Here is a 24702-nt window from a genome sequence, read left to right as displayed (position 1 = left end):
TCACCGCCTTAGTGGTACATTTTCTGACTCTTCCAAGTGGAGTTGTTGGTTCCTGGGTCCGTGCCGACGCACCCTTCCCTTCAGGCCCCTACCCTGGCAGTTATCACATCATCTTGCAGTTGTTGTTTGTCTCTCCAATAGACTGTGTGCTGCTTGAGGGCAATCGGTATGTTTTATTTATTTTTGTAGGTATCGCCAATGTCTAGCACAATGGCAGGCATTCTGTAGGGCTCAATAGATTACTATTAAATACATTTTTAAGAGCACAAAAGAGAAAAGGAAAAAAGAGAAAAGAAACAAGATTTCCAGGGCTCTCCAAGTATCTAAATCCATGGGTCATGCATGCGGAAAATCACTTCTGCCCTCCTTGAAATGGAACAATTAGGTGAAACACCCAGATTAACAGCTCAATGAAGGAAAGGAAAAGAAATGTATGTCTAGTTTAAGCTGACAGGCCTGTTACGACATAATGAATCCCATTCTTTATTTCTTTCTGCTTGTGTGGGCGGAGAGCAGGCAGTCTTAAAATCCAAAAGAAAATCAAGCTAGGAAGAGAAAGTCAGGCACACGGTCATTTCCCACATTCAAATCCTAAAAATCACTAGGATTTGACAATAATTTAGAGCTTTTTGTTGCTAATTCACTGTCATAGATGGACTGGCTGGGTCTGTTCCAAGTCATAGTGAAAACATAGAGGTACGCATTCATTTATTCATGGACGCAGCCAATATTACCAATGAAATTCTGTGTGCCAGGCACTATCCTAGGTGCTGGAGATACAGCAGAGAACAAATCATAAAATTCCTGCCCTCGAAGGGCTTGCGTCCTAGTGGAAGGATATAAAAAATAAATGAGTGGTTTGCATAGCTCAAGTCTGCTTCTCTGTGATGTTCAGGTGACTTTCCTGGAAGCAGCGGGCTTCTGCACAGTGCCAGCTGTGTTCTTGGTGCTTGTTGGAACTCAGCGGCTTGGTCAAGTGTAGATGTTTGTGGAGCTAAATGATACCCACCATTATAGTGACAGCAGGTGCTGAGGCTCTTCTGAACAGTTTTCTGAGCCTTCCACCGCATCACCTATTATAGGACACAAATGTCATCAGATCTACTTGAGATTGGGAGGCTTAGAGGCCTGAATGCCCAGTTTCTACCCTCTGCTTCAGAAGGACTTCATTTTAAAAAGACATGATCACTGGATTGTTCTCCATCCTAAGGGCGGCACCAGCTTGTACATTAGGTCATTGTGGACTTAGTAGCATTCTGGAATTGATAACCTTGACACATATCCAACCTTAAAATCATTAATTTTTTTTTTTTTTTTTGAGAGCAGATGTCACTTTTTTGCTCAAGCTGGAGTACAGTGGTGCAATCTTGGCTCACTGCAACCTCTGCCTCTCCAGCTCAAGCCATCTCCCCACCTCAGCCCCTTAAGTAGCTAGGACTACAGGTGTGTGCCATCAGGCCTGGCTAATTTTTGTATTTTTTTATGGAGACAGGGTTTTGCCACATTGCCCAGGCTGGTCTTGAACTCCTGCGATCAAGTTATTCACCCATCTTGGCCTCTCAAAATGCTGAGATTACAAATGTGAGCCACCACACCCAGCCTAAATTGTTTTATTGATACATACTGTTTGTAATCTTTATGGGGTACATGTGATATTTTGTTACATGCATTGAATGTGTAATAATCAAGTCAGGGTAGTTAGGGTGTCCATAGTCATTATCCATCATCATGAGAATTGATCATTTCTCTGTGTTGGGAATATTGCAAGTTCTCTCTTTTAGCTAGTTTGATATGTACAATACATTGTTGTTAACTGTAGTTACCCCACTCTATCAAATATTAGAACTTACATCTTCTAACCGTTTGTACCCATTAACCAACCTCTCTTCATCCTGCCAAATCATTTTTAATGAACTTCACTCTAACTGAGAGCTTACTTGTAATTAAGATAAAGGTGCTTGCTTCCATTTGCTGAACTTCCCTGAGAGACCCTTGGGTGTCTCAAATTTACCCCCTAAATTACTCCCTTTTTAGATTAGGTCCACCAGAATAATAGTTTTTAATTTACAGAGTCATGCTAGGGAGAGGACTGAGATATATGTGCAGGTCGTGCCATCCTTGGCCTCAAGAGATATGTCAGTAGATATGGAAGGACAGACATATTTCTTTTTCTTTCTTTTTTTACAGACAGGGTCTCACTCTGTCACTGAGGCTGGAGTGCGGTGGTGCAATATTGGCTCACTGCAGCCTTGGTCTTTTGGGCACAAGTGCTCCTCCTGCTTCAGTCTCCCAAGTAGCTGGGATTACAGGTGCATGCAACCATACCCAGCGAATTTTTGTGTTTTTTGTTGAGACAGGGTTTTGCTATGTTGCCCAGGCTGGCCTCGAACCCCTGGGCTCAAGTGATTCACCCACCTTGGCTTCCCAAATTGTTGGGATTACAGGTGTGAGCCACCACACCTGACCAGACAGACACATTTCTAATGAAAGAAAAATCATTCCAGGAGTCAGGCTGGGGAAGGCTTCAGTGCTGAGTTGGTTCTGGGTTGCACACAATCCCAGGATGGGCCTGCTGGAAGGGCATCTTGATGGGGATTTGAAGGGTTCGAGGGAAGGGGTTGGAGCTCTGTGAAAACACACCTGGCACATCTTCTGGGCCTGTGAGAAAGCAAGAAGAAGCACACGGTGGGGCAGAGAAGGGAACCAAGGGCAGAAAGATCTGCCGGATGGGAATGGAGAAAGGAAGTGAGGTCCCGTTGGGATTGACTGGCATCCACAGGGTGGTTGGATCATGTGAGAGGCCTCATGCCTGTTGCTGCAACATGCTGGATGCAACGACTGCAGAAGAACGATGGGGGAAATGAATGGCTCTGACAAAGACACCTCGTACACACAGCTGGGCACGAGCCATTAGTCGGGTTTACTAAACGACGCGAGAGCAAAGGGCACGGCTACTCATGTCTTGGAAAAGAGCCAAGCTCCATCCAGCAACCCCTTATGATTTTTAAACCCCCAGCTCTTATATAAAACTTTTTAATGGCACCACCATCTATTTTCCTTAAATAAAAAATGTTGAATGTTTCTCTCACACCCGTTGGAGAGGGAAACGAGAGTTTAAATTAACTCCAAATGGTAAAAATTTAATACAGCTCCAGCTGCCTGCAGGTTTCTTCAGTTCACATCTTTCAGTGTGAGAGCTGCTCCAGCTGCTCTGTGATCTCATCTACCATTTGAAATCTGCAGTGCTACTGAGCAGCAGTTTTAAAGCACATAATGGAAATCACTTGACTTATGGCCTCTCTGATCAGCAGGTGAGTCTATTATCTGATGATAAAACAAACCAGATAGTCTGAGTTAAGAAATCATAATTATCTATTTGGAGTCAGAAAAAAACAAAACAAAACAAAACAAAACAAAAAAAAACCTTGGAGGGTCGGAGGATCTTTCTCTCAGTCCAATGCTGTAAGCTTGGGGAAGGCTCTCTGGAATGACTTCAAGCTTTTCTCTGATGTTAGAACCTTCTGCCGCCTCCACCCCTAAATTTTGATGCCTTGAATGGGAACAAGAATCAGGGTGACAGAAATCTTGACTGACTCACCCAGGAAATGAGTTTTGAGTTCTTTGTAAAAGGGCAAGGTGAGAAATGAAAAGCAGTAGTTGCCTGGGGAACTTTTGGGAGAGGATATGTCAGACTTCAGTGAGCTGGAAACACAGTCTAAATGCTCAAATATTTTAAGGGACTCTAATTTGGACACAACCTGCCCCTGAACCCATTCCAGGGCTATCGAATGCAGAGCTTCCTGGAAAGCAAAGTGTTCTTAGTCCTGCAATAAGAGTGCATAGTTCCTCAGCTGCTTCCAGGGCCTGTGTGCTCCTGATTTTTGATAGGCCACAGGTGATTCAGGCTGTCCCTGGGGCTAGAGCTTCGTAGGCAAGAATGCCCAAGCCAAACAAAGAACTGCATCAACTATGTTATGGCTCCCCTGTGGCTCTCAAAACTTTCGCTAGTAAAATATTGCCCTTGACCATAACCATCCCACTTGGCACAAATTTTAGATGGGAAAAGCAATGGGTTAAATGGAATAAAATGAGGTAGGGAGGGAGTAGCAAGTATCTGTGACCGTTAAAATGAAGGGACATTCAGTATTGCAAAGCAAATGAATGATCTTCACACTCCTCACTGACATGAAAAGGTGATTTTTTTTTTTAATTGCCACTGGAATTCTCAACTGGGTTTTAAAAAGCAAGCTCTAAAAGGTGTTTACTCTAAAGCCAAATTGGCCAAAATACACCAGCAGAGAGCTCTTGGGCATACTACTTCCTTTATGCCAATTAGAATTTTTTTAGGTGCCAGAATAATCATCTTAGTAACCTCGAGTTGTGTAACTCCCCCAATTCTTCAAGGCCTGTTCTTAAATCTCACTTTCTTGATGAAAATGGCTGTGATCGCCTTCAATTCACGCTGATTCTTCCCACCATTGGGCCCCTACAGTACACAGTGGCAACACAGCTCAATCCTCAATGACAGATTACCATGCAATAATATTTTCTGATTATGTCTAGTGTTTGCTATGCTTTGTCCACTGCAGGGTGAGCTCCTTGAGGCTGTGACAATATTTTCTATAAGCTTCCATTGCATGTAGCAGAGCACCTAGGGGTCCCAAAAAGTACCCAATGACTGACAGAAACACAGTGCTGGTTGGTTCCTTAAGAAAGTATCTTCTCTAGTTAAAATGAAAAAAATAAAATCGAACTATCATTCAACCCAGCAATCCCATTGCTGGATGTATACTCAAAGGAAAGGAAATTGTTTTACCCAAAAGACACACACATTTGTATGTTCATTGCTACATTATTCACAACAACAAAGACATGGAATCAACCTAGATGCTCATCAATGGTGGATCAGATAAAGAAAATGTGGTATGTAGACACCATGGAATACTACACAGCCACAAAAAAGAATGAAATCATGTCCTTTGCAGCAACATGGACACAGCTGGAGGCCGTGATCCTGAACAAATTAACATAGGAACAGAAAACCAAATACTGTGTGTTCTCACTTGTAAGAGGATGTCCCTTGGGTACCAATGGACATAAAGATGGGAGTAATAGACACTAGGGATTACCAGCAGGGAGAGAAAGGGATGGAGAGGACTGAAAAACTGCCTATTAGGGATTATTCTCACTAACTGGATGACAGGATCATTTGTATCTCAAACCACAGTGTCACACAACATATTCATGTAATAAACCTGCACAGGTACTCCCTGAATCTAAAATAAAAGTTGAAAATACACACGCACACACACACAAAGTAAAATAGTTAAATTATTTTAAAAACTGAGTACATTGACCAGTGTTTAATTTATATTCTTGCCATCAAGTGTATCAGTTTAAACTTGACAGAATTAAAAATATGTATGTTTTTTAAAAAAGGAAAAGAACACATCTTCTCAGGAGTAATACCATTGATGCCCAGTCCACTTTCTGCTGGAGTAGTCCAGAACCTCTCACATCTGTCTCTATGGCAGTCAACTCTGTGTTCTCCTGTCTGGGACTTGATCCTTCACTGAACAGAAAATTTAGCCTTTGGGAATATGAAACAACAACCATTGCTGAGAATTCTGGGAATTCCTTTTAAAGAAAATGACAAAATCCATGCTTGTGGGGTAGGTGTTTAAAGGTAATTTTGGAGACTCTGGAGTCCCGTAACAAAGAAGAATCTGGGCCTTAAATCTGGCTTGAAAATATGTGTGCCAAGAATAAAGTGGTAGGGCGGAACAAACTGCAGTAGCCCATTTGTTTGTTGTTAGCCTGGATTGAATTAATGGAGGCTTAGACAAAACTGTGTCATTAGATTCACCTTGTCCACGATGAGAATTTGGGATTGTGTAAAAACCCGATGTGTATTTCTCCTTGCAATATGGACTTGCAGCTTGGTTGCCCGCCATAGCCAGAAGTCTGTCTTGATTTTCTCTGTCCCTTTAATGGTTTCTGTGTCCCTTTCCTCCTTCCACAGGTGGAAAATAAAATCCCACATAACAGTTATGCTTTGGGAAAGCTGAAATAACATATATGGCAACTGAACAGTTATAAGGGAAAAGCACATCATGAATTTAATTCCATTTCCAGATGTAAAATGTCATAAAGAATTTTTTTTCCATTCTTGGCAAAATAACAGGAATTTTCGAGACCATTTTATTTAGCTGAGTGTATGCACATTCATAAGTAGGGTATCAGAGTCTTCAACGTGGAGTGTGCTATAAATGCGATGTGTTATAGCTTTACTGAGATTAAACTACCAAAGGCCCCACATTCAGCTAGGAGGTGCATGACCCTCATTGAAAGGGTGGGGAACTGTGTCTGACTAATGGTAGAACTTGGTGTGTTTTCAAAGCAAGGACTCTGGCCCATATGGGGAGGTTTCTAACCAGTGTAATTATTCTCTAGTGACTGCAGACATTGGAATTGTCGTCTGTTTCAAAGAGCAGATCATTTGGTCATTCCACACATTTTTCATTTTGACTTCTCTTTTTCTTTTAGCCTCTTTGTATGAGACTTAGGGTCTTTGTAGAAACACCTGGGTAGGAGCTGAAAAAGCCTAGCTGGGAGTAGGGCCCAACTGGCCATTCCTCAGACTTATGTAATTCAACTAAATCATAAAGTTAGAGCTTTGAGAAGGATAAGTACTTAAAACACACACACACACACAAGCGCGTGCGCGCGCGCGCTTTCTGTTGCAAAAAGCCAAGGACATTTTAGAGAAAGGCTTAAAAATAACCCAAGGGTGGGAATAAGTCAGTTTGGTAAAAGTCTCCATGGCACATGCTATCATTCTGATAACTAAAGAAATAACTCCTCTATTGGAAAATTAGCTGTTCAGGCAGATTAACGGATGTGTCCACCTGAAGGGTGACTCCCACTGTGGCCTTTTATGAGCAGGAAAGGGCTCCTTTACAACTCAGCTCCTGCTTTGTATAAATTATTGGAGTGAGGGACATGGGAGAACTTTTGGGTAATGAGAAGAAAAATAGAATTTGAGAAAGCCGATCAGTTTTCTTGAGTACTGGTAGAAGACTGCTAACGTATTTGTAGATTCCATTCTTAAAACTTTCTTGTATTTTTCAAGGGAAGATACAGACTTTTTATTCATGTTTCTATTTCTGTATAACCAACTAACACTGCCATATAATTAAATGATTTAAAATGGAACCTACCACCGTCACTCTCCAATTGGTCTGTTTATTGAGTTGGTGTTACTAAAAATGAGAGATCACATCAAAACAAAATAGGGAATGGCAGAAAGCGAAAACCACTTTTATTTAGAAAAAAATGCAAGCAATTTCAATTGATCCTGATTTCTCTCTCTTGGAACCTTGGGTTGAAGGTACTTTGTCCTAAATAAATTGGTTGTTGCTTTTGCGTTGAAATGTATCAGTTGAGGAGAGCTATCATTTACCGTGACTTAGTTTTCAGATCTGCAGGCTTTGAGCTGTAATACAGATATATCAACTCTAAGAAATAAATGAAAACTGTCACCAGTGTCAGCAGCAGAAACTGGGGGTCCATCCCACGCAAATTATGGACATCTGTATTCCTAATTGGCATTCTTTAGGGCCATGCCAGCAGAATGGCAGTGCCAATAGAGTCTGACAGCCTTAGAAAAGACGCGTTATCAGGTCTAGGTGACAGGAGACGATGAGGCATAGAAGTTCCTTTGTATGGAATACTCTCCGTATGTTTGCTAATATAATGCTGGTGATTTTCAGTTTCAGGCACCTCCAAATGGCACCTTTTATCCATACACATTTGCTTCTTTTAAATCAGATCAGTTGATCTTAGGTGAATAAGTGGTATTGATGGTTATATGATCAGAAGACCCTTGGCAGAGATGCATACAAATAGTTAACAAGGTAATGGTAAGAAATGTTGACCTTGATTTGTTTAGCTAAGATGTAAAGATTTTTGAAGGTCAAAGGTGTCCTTGTGTAGTGTTTTGGAGTCTAACTGTGCCTGACCCTCTAACATTAAGCTGCTGTGGCCTGCAGTTTTGAAGAGTGAAGCAAACCAGGGGGAAAACGAGAAGGGGGAGAGAACAGGAAATGGAGTGAGGTGTTTCAGGAAGTTGTCAGGGGTTGACTGATTGATTCCAGATGGGAAGGGTCAGCCTTCGTGACCCAGGAAATACTCACTAGGGGAAAGAAGTTGGCTTGTGGAAGGGGAAGGCCTGGGAGTAAGATGATGTTGGAATGCGCATTCCACTTCCTTTGGTCCTAAAACATTCAGAAATCTTAACTTCTCAAAACAGACGAATATCAGCGTTGTCATTGTTCATCAGTAAACAGTGAAGGAATTTAAATTTGAAGTTTTGACTGTACCAAATATATCTTCACCTGTATAATGTAGTTCATTCTTCCAGAAGTAAAGCAAATGTATGTAAAAGTCAGTATTTAAGTGCATGTCTCTATGTATAGAAACAACCACCAAACAGGTCTGGTTTCCTGTTGCGGAGTTTATGAATTAAATCCATCGCATTTTGCAAATTCAGTTGAATTGGCAGGCTCTTCCAGCTACCTCACCATCTAAGATATTTGGAATATTAAAACCTGGAACTTGCCTCACATCTATATGTACAGATGCACACGCACATACATTTGGACATAATTTAAAATCTTGTAATAAATTTTGCAGACACTGACATAATTCAGGTTAATTCCCTAGCTGTCATGAGAGGCCAGCGTGAGCCAGCAAGAGATTAAAATTTATTTCTATTGTTAATAGAAAATAATGAAGTGCATCTGAACCATCAGGGTATGTCATTCGGGAAATGTTCACTTTGGAACTAAGTCTCACTCCACCCAAATGGACAATGATGAAATCAGCTGGCTCGTGAAAGCCCCAAATTTGTGGCAGGAACGCATAGGGAGTATTAATGGATGGTATGACAAGGAGCTTGTGGAGTGAATTAAAGCAACCTCAGAGAGAAGGCTGTTTACCTCCACGCAATCCTCAGAGAGGGCCCAGGTTCCCCTTAGTGTGCCTAGGAAAGCTCATTAAGACTTAATGCCCACGGCTGGGCACGGTGGCTCATGCCTGTAATCCCAGCACTTTGGGAGGCTGAGGCGGGAGGATCACTTGAGGTCAGGAGTTCTAGACCAGCCTGCCCAACATGGCGAAACCCACAAAATACAAAAATTAGCCTAGTGTGGTGGTGGGTGCCTGTAATCTCAGCCACTCAGGAGGCTGAGGCAGGAGAATCGCTTGAACATGGGAGGCAGAGGTTGTGGTGAGCTGAGATCAGGCCATTGCACTGCACTTCAGCCTGGGTGATAGAGCAAGACTCTGTCTCAAAAAAAAAAAAAAAAAAAAAGAGGGAAAAGAAAAAAAGGAAGAATTAAAGCCCAAAGCACCCTCTCCTTGTTTTCTCTCTTTTTTTTTTTTTTTCCAGAGATGACAGTTATATCTTTGTAAATGCATTCACACACACAATTTGTAAGAGTGGTTTGATTCTTCTTTCTTCTCTCTCTTCTCCTATTATTTTCGGATGGTAGGCAATACTATCTTCATGTTCATCTTAACCTCGTGGCCATGAGGCTCTACCTCTCCCTTCGGCTGTGACATGACCTTGTGTTTTGCTGAGATCACTTTGATAAGAACATGAGAACTTGCGGGGAATGATGGATGCCGCCATCTTAATGTTTGCCACTGTGTGGTAGGAACTTTCTGGAAGGAATTTCCCCAGATTGTAACATGTTAACATGGACACAATTGAAAACAGACCCAGCACTAGACAGGATGTACTCCTGAATTGTGAGCAATTATATTGATAATTTTCTGAATGACAACTGAAGTTCCTTTAAGTTTATTCTTTGAATCTCTGGGGCCTGTCACATAGTAGAAGCTCAGTCAATTATCTGTTGGGTTGGATGACTGACACTCACTTATTCATGTAAAATTTTGCATAAGTTACCACCATGTTCAAGGTGTGAGACTATATGAGATGATTTGTGGACTCATGGGTTTTAGGGATTTTCCCAAACCTATTACGCTAAAAATATGTAATAACTTAAAAAGATGTCATTGAAAAACTCTTTAGGGCAAAGAAAAAAATCAGAAAAGTATTGCTTTGCTGGTGATGGAGGTAGGATGGACTGGGAGGGAACACAGGATAACTTTTTGGGGAGATGGAAATAGTCTTACTTCCTGATTTCAGTGTAAATTGGACAGCTAAGATTTGTGCATTTCAATGCATGTAAATTTTACCTACAAAAAAACCCAAACCTGTGATTATTATCATTGTTGAGTAGAGGGTTGGGAGTAGGTGGTGGTAAACAGTAGTCCCCCCGCCCACTTTTGAGGTTTCACTTTCTGTGGTTTCAGTTACCCAAGGTACAGTACAATAAGACATTTGGAGAGAAAAAGAGAGAAACCACCTTTACATACTTTTATTTCAATATCTTTTTACAATTGTTATATTTCAAATATTAGTTATTGTCATTAATGTCTTACTGCGCCTATTTATAAATTATACTTTATCATAGGTATGTATAGGAAAAAGCATATTATAGGGTTTGATATTCTCTGAGGTTTCAGACATCCACTGGGGTCTTAGAGCATAGACCTCTTGGATAAGGGGTCTACTGTAGCTGAGATGAGAATGGCAATATTTTGACAATTCTTGAAGCTGAATGATAAGTACTGGGGATTCATTATGCTATCCTGTTTCTTTTGTTTGCTTGAAATTATTCATAATAAAAGGTTTTTGAAATGCTGCCTCATTCCTTCATATTCAGAGGTAAAGTAGGGCTGGGCACTGTGACTCACTTCTGTAATCCCAGCTCTTTGGGCGGCCGAGGCCGGTGGATCACGTGAGGTCAGGAGTTCAAGACCAGCCTGGCCAATACGGTGAAACCCTGTCTCTACTAAAAATACAAAAAGTAGCTGGGCATGGTTGCAGTCATCTGTAATCCCAGCTACTTGGGAAACTGAGACAGGAGAATTGCTTGAATCCAGGAGGCAGAGGTTGCAGTGAGCTAAGATGGTGCCACTGCACTCCAGCCTGGGCAACAAAGTTAGACTCTATCTCAAAAAAAAAAAAAAAAAAAAGATATGGCAGGATCAAGCCCCCTGCCCTCCATTTAATAAATAAGAAAGGACAAATACATGTAGAATATCAACCGTTTTAATTTGGGAGTAGATAGGAAGAGTCATTTTTAAACACAACTCTTCATTTTGTACCTATTTAGTGCCCTTTCTCAAAAGGTCCATACGTGTGTGAGTATGTATATAACAAGTTATTGTTCTTTTCTCAAAAATAATAATAATAATGGCCAAGCATAACTGATGTGAACTGAGAAGTAGACCCATGTCTAGGGTGGCTCGTGTTCTGGGTCAAGTGATTCAGTGGGAACACCACCCAGGTCTTCTCCCTTCTGCTATGCTTGGTCAGCCTTTGCTGATAGCCACTTCTTTGAGCTTCTCCCCGACCCAGATCTGCAGTACACATGCTGGAACTTGATTCGATATCAATCTTTGTGCTACTTGTTTCCTGTGTTAACTATGATTCTCCAGCCAGAAAATGAACTCTTTGAGGTTAGGGACCATGCCTTGTAACTGTTGGTACCTATTTCCTATCTGCCTCTTTCTAGGACTTCCCCCAGAGGTTAGGCCATGGGATAACCTCTGTGTGTGAGTAATGTCATCTGTCTTATGGTCTGGTCAAGCCCAGCATGGGCAAGGCAGTTAGGACATGAATGCATCCCAGTGTGGCACACACAAAGCACTGTGCTGAAGCCTTTATATGTATTGCAGGTCGAGTATTCCTTATCCAAAATGCTTGGAACTAGAAGTGCTTCTGATTTGGGGTTTTCAAATATTTGCATCCTGTATTTACTGGTTGAGCATCCCTACTCTGGAAAATCCAAAATCCAAAATGCTCCAATGAACATTTCCTTTGAGCATCATGTCAGTGCTCAAAAAGGTTTAGATTTTGGAGAATCTTGGATTTCAGATTCTTGGACTAGGGATGTGTGCCTGTATCTCATTATACCTCATTTGAGCACTGTGAGATACACATTGGTATTTATATCTTACAGATAAGAAAAACTGAGATTAGACAAGATTAAGTAAGTTTTTCATGGTTGCAAGTTAGGCGACAGCAGGCCTGGGATTTGAATTCAGTTCTTCCTGACTCCAAACCCATGTTCTCCCACTGCTCCACACCACCTCTCCCCTCACCCTCATTAGATGCTACACTTCCTGTGTTTTCAACACTGAATTATGGCAACCTTATCTTCTCAGCAAAAGTCGAGGCATCACTGCCACCACTCTCTACTGTGCAGCAACACCACAGACAATCCACCAGCCAGCATCTCAGTGCTGGGCATGATGTCAGGACCCGTCTGAAGTGCAAGAACCCATTCCGGAGCTTGGAGAAGTGACTTTCCAGCTGGTGTGTAGATCTCAGCTTCCACGTGGCACACAACCAGTTTTCTGTGGTGGAGGCTCTACTGGCAGTGGTGGTCCAGGTCTTTTGATAGAGAACCAGGTTTCTGGAAGCAGCAGGCAGATAGCCATTTTCTCCACTTCATTACATGGGTGTGCTTTGAGCAAAGATTCTTGACAATGCATGGATGAAGGGCAGCCACTTTTTCTGTAAAGTTCTGACATAATTACAGAAGGAGAAAACTCTGTTGAGTCCCAAGTTCTGTCCCATCTCCCCTTTGCTATATGGAATTGTGGCAAAAAAGAATTTTGGTGCATTTGCTACTTTATGTGAAACTAATTCCACTGCACCCGCTTTTTCCTTTTTACTTTCAATATGCAGGTTGTGTTGTCAACAACAGTGAACGTGGATGGACACGTCCTAGCTGTTTCTGACAACATGTTTGTTCATAACAACTCCAAACATGGACGGAGAGCAAGAAGACTTGACCCATCAGAAGGTAGGGCTGCCTGCGCTCAGCATAGTAGACACATGAAATTCTCCACGAATTTCCTTGTTCGAACTTCAAATTTATGTCTCGCAGTCAGAGAAGAGAAAGTACACAGGACCATGTGGGATTTTTTCTTAACGAAGTTGTAAACACGGACTCCAGCCTGCTCCACTGTAAGCCCCACACGTCTACCAGCCCGTGCCAAGTCCTCATGCCTCCCACTCTCTTCCATTCTGTTCTGTGTTTTCCTTTTTGCGAGACGGGCATTTCAGGCAAACGTAGACCTATGACATCTTAGTTAAACAGGAACACTGCAGTGCCAGACATGTATGAATAAGTGTCAGATGTGCCCTTAAACAGATTGTAGGCAAAACAAAACAATGTTTGGAAAGAAACTGACGCTAATTGATTTTTGTTTGCTTGGACAAGAAGAAATCACGGTCTGTTCTGGGTAGTTTTCCAAGTGCATTAAAGTAATTAGAAATACTGGTAACTGTTAAACTTCAAGTTGTCCAAAAAATTAAAGTATATCGATGAAGATAACTGACAAATCTAAGTAAATTCCATTTTAGTTATTCCCCTTCCTTCTGCACGCCCCAACTCAGTGGTATAGAAAGACCTTATAAGACAGAATGTATGGTCAAATTAGGCTACTATTCTAGTGTGATGTTTTGTTATATATTACCACCCAACCCCCACCTCCCACGCTAACTCAGCCTGAAAATGTATCTTGTATCATTGTAAACAGGAATTAATGAACTGAAAGAAAATGATTGAATCAGTAAAGAATTTGGAGTGGTGTTAATTCTCCCACAGTGAGCACTGAAAGGGGAGAAGAAAATCCCAGAGTTCAGGACTAGGAACCCATCCAGTTTCTTTTGACTGATTGGATGTGATTGACTGGCTGTTCAAAGGGGGCTCATGTTTTTGGAGTCCTGCCAAAGTTCTCCTCTACCTTTGACCCTGTCAACTTTGGAAATGGAGTGATGGATTGACTTTAGTTATGGCCTGAAAACCATATTGGGTTCCTGTTGGGATATAAAGTCCAGAGGCCTGGAGCATATGGAAGAAGTGGGGAAAATCCTTCCTACAAAGTTAGTAGAGTGATTAGAAATTGTCTCTTGATAGAGCTGAAAAAAGCCTTCAACTATGATAGATTTTGCTTTCTCCTTCTCTCTCTGGCCCATTAACAGGCCTTGTAAATCTTAACATCTTAGGGCAGAGGAGGTGGGGAGAGAAAGGGGATTTACACATTTCCAGTGTGATCAACTTATAAAAATATGGGCAAAAACAACAGGGTTTTTCAAACACCCTTTGCACAATTACCTAAGTGTTTTACTTTTTCATACATAATGGTCAACTCATTAGGCTTTAATGACTCGGTGAAAACCAACAGCCAATTAGGGAATGATGGCAAGTCAACAAATCTCAGCTTGAACTTCTTGGAATGACCAACAGCTTTCAAAAGCAGCCCATCCCCAACACTCTAAGCTTCAACCATATATGGTGTCCAGCCCTTTGAATGCAAGGACTTTTTTGTTTATTTGTGGTTGTCCAATCCTTTGAAGGCAAGGATTCTTTTTCTTATCTGTGGTGGGGGATATCATAAAAATTATACATGAACCTTTTTTGTTTGTTTGCTTTTAGCTCATCAGTTATCGTTAGCATTAGTGTATTTTATATGTGGCCCAAGACAATTATTCTTCTTCCAACGTGGGCCTGGGAAGCCAAAAAGTTGGACACCCATGAAAGAACAAACCTGACTTTTTCTTTCCTGTCTTCTTAGCTACCCCCTGCATCAAAGCCATTAGCCCGAGTGAAGGCTGGACCACAGGAGGAGCCATGGTCATCATCATTGGGGACAACTTCTTTGATGGTCTCCAAGTGGTGTTTGGGACCATGCTTGTATGGAGCGAGGTAGGCAGAGGCATCAGGCTTACTCTGATTTCCTTTCGCCCAAAGATTGTTTTGATCTGGGAAACTAGTCATTCCTAGAGCATCAGCAGCACAAACACCAAGGGTAAAAAAGCATAGAAGTCATAGCAAATCGGGCATGAGTTTCTTAAGAAGATAAGTATCCACTGAAGTATTATTTAAAATGGTGAAAACTTAGAAATCTAGAATTGTAAAGTGATGGAATGTCACTCCACCGTTAAAAAATGTTTTGAAAAACTTCAAATGATACAGGAGAAAGGATATGCTCACACTGTAATACTAAGCAGGAAAAAAAAATAAGGATAACAGTGCCTATGGATGTAAAATCTAGTTATATAGCACACATTTATAGAAGGGTACTGGAAACAAAACAAATGTTGATATTGATCATCTCTATGATGTTAATTTTTTAAAAATATTTTTCTATAATTTCCAAATGTTCTAAATTGGATGTGTTTGACTTTCATCATAATATAAAACATTACAAAAAGATCAGTGACAGTGCTAAGTTGGAGTTGGAACTTTCCAGATCAATATTTGAAGTCATAAGCAGGATAGGAGTTCAGCAGAGGAAAGGATTCCAGGGATGAGGGTGGGGTTGGTAGCAGGAGGTGAGAGGGACTGGGGCTGGGCTTGTAGAAATAAAGGACCTAGATTGGTTGAGTTGAGAGGAAATTCCAAGGTTGTGGGGCAGGGGGTGGGGCGTGGAGAGAGAGAGAGACACACACATAGAGGGACAGACAGAGACACACACACACAGACAGAGACAGGACAGGGATGTGCAGAGTGCATTTGGAGCTAGAAGTACTACAGTTAGAGTAGAGCAGAGAGAAAGAAGCCCCTGGGGAGCAATAGTGGGAGATGCTGTACACCTTATGTCCTTGGTGATGGCTTGTCTAATGGGTATTTTATTTCCCTGCCTATTCATTCCTCAGCTAATAACCCCTCATGCCATCAGAGTACAGACTCCTCCCCGGCACATCCCAGGCGTGGTGGAGGTGACATTATCTTATAAATCTAAACAGTTCTGCAAAGGAGCCCCAGGAAGGTTCATTTACACAGGTAGGTGAGAAAATGATGCCAAGAGAGGCCGGCTTCTGGTTTGCCTTTGTGCTAATTCCCAGTATCTGCACTTTATAATCATCCTGATGTTTCTAGGTCTTTTTACTGGTGTGGAAAGAGTGAGCTGAGTGATAGATGTTGAATGGTGATGTGAAGGTTCACTTCTCAATTAGTATTTTACTTAAGCAACTTCTGCGTGATCTGGGAGATCACAGCAGCTCATTTCAGGAACACACCTCTACAAATTTAACTCTGTTGGAACCATGCTAGAACCATCTTTTATCCACGTGGTCAGATTAAACAATGGACAGTTATTGGCTGTAACTACATTTTCTTGAAAAGATTCAAGAGAGTTGCCCAGTGATGTTGGAGAGCAATTTGAAGTATTTTAAAACTTCAAGAAGGTAAAAATCATATATTAGTCAATATTTGTTGAATTTCTACTTTGTATCAATTGCTTTTTCTAAGAGAAGGGTATGGATGACATGTAAGACATGATCCCTTCCCCATTTGGAAGTTTAGAAACTTTTGAAGGAGACAACGGTATATTGCGAAGAACAGCTGGTGAATTCATAAATTTGAAATGTTTGGTATTTCCAATGAATGGAATATGAGTTTCAGAAAGAGAGAGTCTAGTATGGGCAAGAGTAATGGGGTGAGGTGCCAAGGAAGATATGAAAATTGAAGACCATATTTAAGGACAGGGAGAATTTGGATGGGCAAAGAGAGAAAGGGAGAATGTTCTCACTATGGTAATCACATAGGCAAAGGCCACAGGGTGAGGTGAGCACATTCCTACAGGACCAAAAGCTCGTCTGACAGCTGTGGCAATGCATTTTGTACTTACACTGGAACTTATCCTACATGTGCTGGGCATGTGGAGTCCGTTTTCATGCTGCTGATAAAGACATACCTGAGACTGGGTGATTTGTAAAGAAAAAGAGGTTCAATGGACTCATAGTTCCACATGGCTGGGGAGGCCTCACAATCATGGCAGAAGGCGAAAGGCACATCTTACATGGTGACAGATGAGAGAATGAGAACCAAGTGAAAGGGGAACCCCCCTGTAAAATCATCAGATCTCGTGAGACTTATTCACTACCATGAGAACAGTATGGGGGAAACTGCCCCCATGATTCAACTCTCTCCCACTGGGTACCTCACCCAACACATGGGAATTATGGGAGCTAAAATTCAAGGTGAGATTTCGGGGGAGTCAAACCATATCAGCATGGGAGGGAAACAAAGCATAAAACAGCTTAAAAACCTTATGTAGTACCTAGTGTAGTCAAATTCCTAGAGATGGAAAGTCAAATGGTGGGTACCAAGGGTTAAGGGAGGGGAAATTGCGGATTTGTTTAATGGGTCCAGAGATTCAGTTTTGCAAGACAAAAAGAGTTCTGGATATGGATGGTGATGATGGTTGTACAGCAATGTGAACTACTTAGCCCAATTGAGCTGTACGCTTAAAAATGATTAAGATGGTAAATTCTATGTTATGTGTATTTTACCACATTTTTTTAAAGTTAAAAACAAAAGAAGCCTTGTAAGGGAATTTAGACTTGACTTGCCAGGAAATAAGAAGGCATTGAGGGTTTCTGTGCAAGGAAGAGTAACTCAAAGATATTGTCTTCAAAAAAAGAAATGGTGTTGATATAAAGACTGAGTTAATTGGGGAACAACCAGAGGCAGGAAGATCAATGAGGTATTATACTTTGACAGAGAAAATAAAGAGTATAGAGAAAGAAATACATAAACCAAAAATTATAGCAGGCATATTATAAATTTTTAATAATATTATTTTATAGATAGTATAGTCTCTCATTTGCGCTCTGATTCCTACTCTTGTTAAAATGTCAATGTCTGGCTAGCTACCAATTAGGAGTAGATGGAAAGAGATAATGTTTAGGTCTATTTATTTAAAATTCAGCCTTTGAATTTTCTGTCCTGAGATAAGCACATCTCAGGTGTTATTTTCTGTGGATCTATGGGAGATTCTATTGCAGTCACAATAAAAAAAATTACTGGTCCAGCTCCAAAGGGATGTAGTTCATTCATTCAAACTAGTATTTATGACCTGCCTGCCATGGGCTGGCACAGCTCTAAGCTCTGGGGTATAGAAGGGAGGAAGGTAAAGCCCCCATCTTCATAAAGCTTATATTATAGAGGGGAAGACAGACAAGAAAGAAAATAAGTGACATAATTTCAGATAGTGAGAAGTAAGGGAAGGAGAGTGAGGGAGGGTTGGGCAGGCTGGTTAAGGAGGCCTCTCTGAGGAGGGGACATGGAGCAGAGACCTGAATCCCAGGATGGGGCCAGCTGTGGAAATCCATCCCCCCTTCTCTCCTTCCTCCGTCCTCCTCTCCATCCACATTCCCTCCTCCATTGCAGGAGCTCCCTGGGGCTGGGTTTTCCATTTGGTCCACTGGTATTCACTGGAGAAGTGCCTGGAAGTCCATGAATCTGGGGGAGGGGGTTGTCACAGGTAGAGGGTACAGCAAGATTACAAGTGGGAGGGAGCCTGGTGTTGATGGGGAAGAGCAAGAATGCCCGTGTGGCTGGAGTGGAGTCAGTGGGGAAGAGAGTGATGGGAGATGAGGTTGGAAAGTCAGGCAGGGCAAGGACTTTGGATGGGAAGACATGGAAGGTGTTGAGTAGACGAGCAACCAGCATCTAGACAGGATTTAAAGCCACAGGACCGGATAAGATTACCATGATAGGGTGGAGAAGTCCAAATATGGTGCTTGGGAGCACCAGCATGCAGGATTAAAGATGACAGGAGGAACTTGGGAAGGAGCCTGAGAAAGAGTGGTCAGAGTAGGAGGAAACCAGGAGCGTAGGCTGTCCCTGAAGTCAGTTGGAGAGTGGGTCTTGTTCCAGGACACTTTTTGCATGTAGAGCTTCTGGTATCTCTAGTGTTTCAAAGACACTCGTAGACGTGGGTGATGGAGCTGGCCTATAAGGAGATGGGTAGGTATCATAACAGGCACATTGCAGCCAATCCTCAACTCTCTATTGAAGTAAAGAACAATCTCAATAATAAGTAGGGCCATTGATGTAGACGTTTGGAACCAAGTGTTGTGTACGTGTGTGTGTGCGTGTGTAAAAGAGATCCTCACCCTTGGCCACACTTTAAATGATCAGTGCCTAGGTCAAACCCCAGACCAATTAGATATGAATTTCTGAAGGTAGGACCCAGGTAGAAGTGTCACCCATTTATTTACTCAACAAACACATGCTCTGAACACACAAAATCAATAATATCAGTACACCTCTATCAGCTTACAGTTCTAGAATGGGAGATGACAAAAGGTAAAAAAAAAAAAAAAAAAAAAAAAAAGGGAGATGGCTACTGTTACATTATAATAATTAGATTCAGCCCCTAAAATAAAAACAGGGTTATAGGGGCACTATGCAGGGAGTGACTAGCTTTGGGCAATCAGGGAAGGCTTCCCAGAGGAGGTAATAATAGATGACATTTTTGAAGCAAAGTAGGAATTTGCCAGACAGAATGAGGAGGCTGTGGTCGACAGATCTTGGAAACACAGTACCTAGCAAAAGAGGAGCCCATACACCTGTGAAAATAACAGATGTTATGTTATATGTAAATTCAAATAATTTGAGAGATTAAGGGACTATGAAGATCATCTAGTCAAAGTCCTTCTTTTGCAGAAGAGAAAACTGCTAGTGATTTGCTAGCAATTGCCTGTTGAATTAAAGATGGCGTTAGAACCAAGATTCAGGCCTCTGGCCATCGTGCCTGGTATCTTTCTGATGCTACTTTAGCAAGTCGTATCAGAAAATATCTCTGTTTTTTTCATGTGCTGAGACATGAACAACTTTTGCGTGAAGTGTATATTTATTGAGCAATGCTCGCTGTGCTCAACATTGAGCTCTATGCTGGGGCTATCGGAGAGAAGTCAAACCAGTGTCTCCCACCTTCCTGACATTACAACGCGCTGACGTAAAGGTGAACTGCTCATGCTCTGGAATTCGATACCTGGACTCATAGCGTGGCTTGCCTCCTGAATTGTTCTTGAATCTTGGGGAAGTGACTTAACCTCTTTTTCCCCCGTCTGCAAAATGGGCTACCTACAGAGCTGAGGACTAAAGGATACAGGGCATGGCAACTGTGGTGGGCTGGCAAAGGTTTAACAACGGGCTCTTCAGGAAGAAGGTGATTTTCTTTTTTAAAGCATGGGTTTATACCATTTACTGATTTCCATGGTCAAATACTCTCACCATGGCAGATTGCAAGCTACCACTCAAATAACTCACAACGTTCCTGAAAACTTTACCACCTGCCTTCACAAGCTGGTGCAGCCAGGTCTCTTCATGGAAAGTACCTGGGATAGAGAGTGGATAGAATGGCCCATATCTTATTAGTCAAAAAGTGGTTTACTATTTATATTATTCTTATTATTACTGAAATGGGAAAAGTCCCCTTGTCCCCCTCGCAGGGTGTGTGATGGGGCTGTGGCTCGCTTCTTCAGTGCCCCACTGCTCAAACCTCTAGGGGAGCATGCACACGGGCAGGCTGTGGGGCTCTGACCCCATGGCAGTGTCTGGGGTGAATGTTTACAGCTGAAGCCCCAGTGGAGGTGTGTAACAGGTGTTCTTTTAATTTAGCTTTCCATAGGCAGCTTGTGTTACTCAGCTCAATTAGACCCCTGTCTTATCACAAGGACAGAGGGCTTTCATATTCCAGGGTTCTTGCTTTGGTGTAGCGGAAGAATGGGATCACACCTGGGCTTGGAGAATGAGTGCAAGGTTTTATCGAGGGAAGGAAGCTCTCAGCAGATGGGGGAGCCACAAGGGAGATAGATGGTTTTCGTCTGGCCTCTCGGCAGCCCAGGTTCTCCTCTGACTGCCCCAGCCACATTCTGTGTTGTTCTGCCGGTCGGTGGCCTGCCGGTGCCTGTCGGTGCGTTCCTCTGGATGTCCAGCTGGCCAGGTGTTCCTCCGCTGATGTATGTCTGCCTTCTAAGGTCTTGGGGTATTTATAGGCACAGGATGGGGGCATGGCAGGCCAGGATGGTCTTGGGAAATGCAACATTTGGGCAGGAAAGCAAAAATGCCTGTCCTCACTTAGGTCCATGGGCACAGGCCCAGGGGTGGGGACCTAGCCAGGGACCATGCCTTCCCCTCCCCAGCACTTCCGTTCCCCACTTCCGTATCATTTAAAGGTACCACACCCTTCCTTTGCCAGCACTTCTGTATCATTACCATTAGCCTTATCAGTATGGAGACTGACTTAAACAAGGAATTGCAAACCTGATGAGGACTAAAAGGAGTTGTGTAGGATGCTGGGAACATATGCCAGGGGAATTGAACCTCCTTAAACTGAGTTGATGGGGGGGGATTTAGAATAGACGAGAGGAAACAGTATGTGCAAAGGCCCTGGGGTAGGCAAGAACATTGGATATATTTTGTGAACGGAGCAGAAAGAATAAGTTTAAGAGAGGCTGCATTCAAGCTGCAAGGGAGGGCAGGGGCCAGGTCACATCAAGGCTTGTTTTTTTCAGCTCTTCTTCAAGCGTGGTGGGAAGCTTTGGGAATATTGCCACCATCAGATTTGCCTTTTAAAAGATCATTTTGGCTACAGTGCAGAGGATAGCTTGGAAGCCAGGTTGGACGCAGGGAGGTCACTTGGAGGCCAGTGGGGTGGCCCAGGCCAGAAATGATGGTAGCTTGGAGCAGAGTGCTGGCGGTGGGGACAGGCAGAAGTGGATACAATTTAGGAGGTAGCATTGACACAACTTGATTGATTGGATGGGGTGAAGGTTGGGGAGGGGAGGGAGGGGACGACGCTCAGGTTTCAGAGTTGAAAAATTGGGTGGGTATAGTTTAGAAAGTGATTTTTTTTAAAGGTATAATGTGCTAAGGGAGTTCAGAGGAAGGACAAAATACTTCCAGCTGGTGGAGAGGTGGGAAGATTTAATATTGTAAAGATGTCGATTAATGAATACATTTAACACAGTGCCAATCAAAATACCAACAAAATGTTTGGGGAAACTTTACAAAATTTCACCTGGGAAGGAAAGGTGCTAAAAGAGGATTTTGAAAAATGAGAGGCCCTTGCCCTGCCAGACATTAAAACCTATTTTAAGTTTCAATAATTAAAAGAATATGGGGCTTTGTAGGAACATACAGAAATGTCATGCAACAGAAGAGAACATTTAAAAAATAAACACTTTGCACACATTAAGGGTATAAATACTTAGGTATTAGTAGGTAAGGGAAGCCAGGTCAGGTCAACGCAGAAAAGATGGAATGCTTAACAAATGTGCTGGGCCAACTAGTTAAGCATTAAAAGAGAAAGTTAGATTTTAAATTTCATAGCATATAAACTAAAATGTATTCAAATTAAATATTTTTATTAAAAATGTAGACATTTCAGAATATTACAGATTTAAAGAGTAATTATCATTTTCAGACTTGTGTACATTGAGGCTAAAGACAGGCACCATCAAGCAAAAGATATGATTACATAAAAGGAAAATGTTTGTGTCAATATGCCAGGCATTAAAGGGAAAAGGACAACCTGAGAACATATTTGCTCTATGTGGCCTATTATCTTAATTATAAAAAGATTTTTTCCTTTATTCAGAAAAAAATTTATTTTGTGCCTATAGTTTGTTAACTGCTATGTTATACATTGTGGAAAAAGAGGAGAACGTTAGGTATCTTAGAAATTAAAGAGGAAAAGACAAATACCCAACTAGAAAGCTAGCAATGAACATCAAGAGTTAAATTCAGGAAGGAAGACAAGTAAACAAATAAACCTTTTATAATAAAAAATCCCAACCACATTAATAAATAAATGCAAATTAAGGCAACAAGACCACCTTTTTTTCCCTATCAAGTTGGCAAAGATTTTCTTTTAAACAAATGAAAATAGGTTGACAAAATTCAAAGACAATGGGGACTTTCTAAGATACTACTGCAAGATACTACTGAAGGATACTCTAGACAGGATTTAAAGCCATAGGACCAGATGAGATCGCCATGGAAGAGTAGAGAAGTCCAAATATGGCACCTTGGGAACACCAGCATACAGGATTAAAGATGACAGAAGGAACCTGGGAAGGAGCCTGAAAAGACGTGGTCAGGGTAGGAGGAAACCAGGGCTGTCTCTGAAGTCAGTTGGAGAGTGGGTCTTGTTCCAGGACACTTTCTGCATGTAGCGCTCTGGTATCTCTAGTGTTTCAAAGACACACCTGGACGTGGGTGATAGAGCTCTAAGGAGATGGGTAGGCATCATAACTATCTAAGATACTACTGCAGGAGTGTAAATTTGATAAGAGAACACCTGAAGATGTATGTGCCCTTGACTCAGCAATTCTACTTCTAGAAATGTCTACCTAGGAAATAATTGAGTTTGCTGGAAGACTGTTCATGGGAGTTTATTGTAATGAAAAATTGAAAGTATCCTCAGTGTGAATCTTAAAACCAAACAAGTTGTAGTAGGGAATTTCTGAAATAATCCTGCAACCGAGGAAACACATCTAGACTAATACGGGGAAGTGTACAGTTCTGGCGACTAGGAGGAACAGAGGCGTTGACATGCTGGAGTCAGCTCACACAGGCTCACAAGAACTGGCAAAGTTTCAGCAATTTTGCTGTTAAATTATGTAAGCAAATTGAACATTATGTTAAAAACAAAGGTAATAAATACTCAAGGCTTGTCCTTTCATACTACATTAAAAAAAAAAAAAAAGAAAATATCCTCATTGTACATTAGGGGATTCATTAAACAAATAAGAGAACATCTTCTACACCTTTTTAGAGACATTAAAAATAATGCCATGGATGGATATTTATTTACATGAAAGGCATCTGTGATACGGGTTTTAAAGGAGCTTTAAAATAGTCTGCATGATATGACCCAATGTTTAGATATATGAAAAATGAGTAGTTTTACAAGCAACCCTAGTAGGGTACAGAATTCTGCATGCCGAGGTGTTAACAATGGTGGTTTCTCAGTGTTGTTGTTATTCAAATTTTTTTCATGTTGCTTACTTGTATCTATTTTCTAGAAAAATTAAATAATTAAAAAATTAGAACCAGCCGGGCGTGGTGGCGGGCGCCTGTAGTCCCAGCTACTCGGGAGGCTGAGGCGGGAGAATGGCGTAAACCCGAGAGGCGGAGTTTGCAGTGAGCTGAGATCCGGCCTCTGCACTCCAGCCTGGGCGACAGAGCGAGATTCCGTCTCAAAAAAATAAAATAAAATAAAATAAAAAATTAGAAGAATAAAGTATGGCACAATATAGTGTCACACGTTTAAATACTGAAACAATGAACATTAGTAAACTTGATTTTTCAGGTACAAAGTATTTCTAGCCTGATAGCTGGTGGTACTTCTTCCAGAAACAGCCTTTGAGAAGGAAGGGCCTTCAGGGGCAGTTGGGGTGAGGCGGGGAGGGACTCAGGAGTTTGTTCGTTCACGAATAAAGAAGAAATCAAAACTACAGATGCTATCAGGGATGGCTCAGGAGTCTGGCCACTCTCTCAGAAAACTTCCACCCCGAGGCTACTGAGCGAAGTACCGCCTGGGTTGGCGGAAACAGGAAGCTGATATCATCCATGGAGGGTTCTAGACCCCACAGGAAATGCTTTGGTGGCCTCCCGTCTTTCCCAGTGAACTGGCAGCTACTGACATGAAAAGCCAATTGCGTCTTAATCCACCATCAGTGCTTCCACAGGAACCTGCTGATGGGCTGTTCCACCTCAGAGCTGAGTCTTCACTCTGGTCACCTGGAGAGCC

The 24702-nt window shown here is 41.9% G+C and overlaps 1 protein-coding gene across 1 annotated transcript in view; it reads left to right on the top strand.

The window, feature by feature from the left end:
- Positions 1 to 24702, top strand: part of EBF2 (EBF transcription factor 2) — a 204326-nt gene that overhangs the window by 143097 nt on the left and 36527 nt on the right. Inside the window, exons 8-10 of the mRNA XM_005562876.5 lie at positions 12830 to 12947; positions 14725 to 14855; positions 15809 to 15935. Coding sequence (XP_005562933.1) covers positions 12830 to 12947; positions 14725 to 14855; positions 15809 to 15935 — 376 coding nt within the window. The remainder of the gene's footprint in view (positions 1 to 12829; positions 12948 to 14724; positions 14856 to 15808; positions 15936 to 24702) is intronic.

The sequence above is a fragment of the Macaca fascicularis genome, chromosome 8 (assembly GCF_037993035.2).
Source record: "Macaca fascicularis isolate 582-1 chromosome 8, T2T-MFA8v1.1".
Classification (NCBI taxonomy): Eukaryota; Metazoa; Chordata; class Mammalia; order Primates; family Cercopithecidae; genus Macaca; species Macaca fascicularis.
The sequence above is the reverse complement of the archived record's forward strand: the minus strand, read 5'-3'. Positions and strand labels throughout refer to the sequence as shown.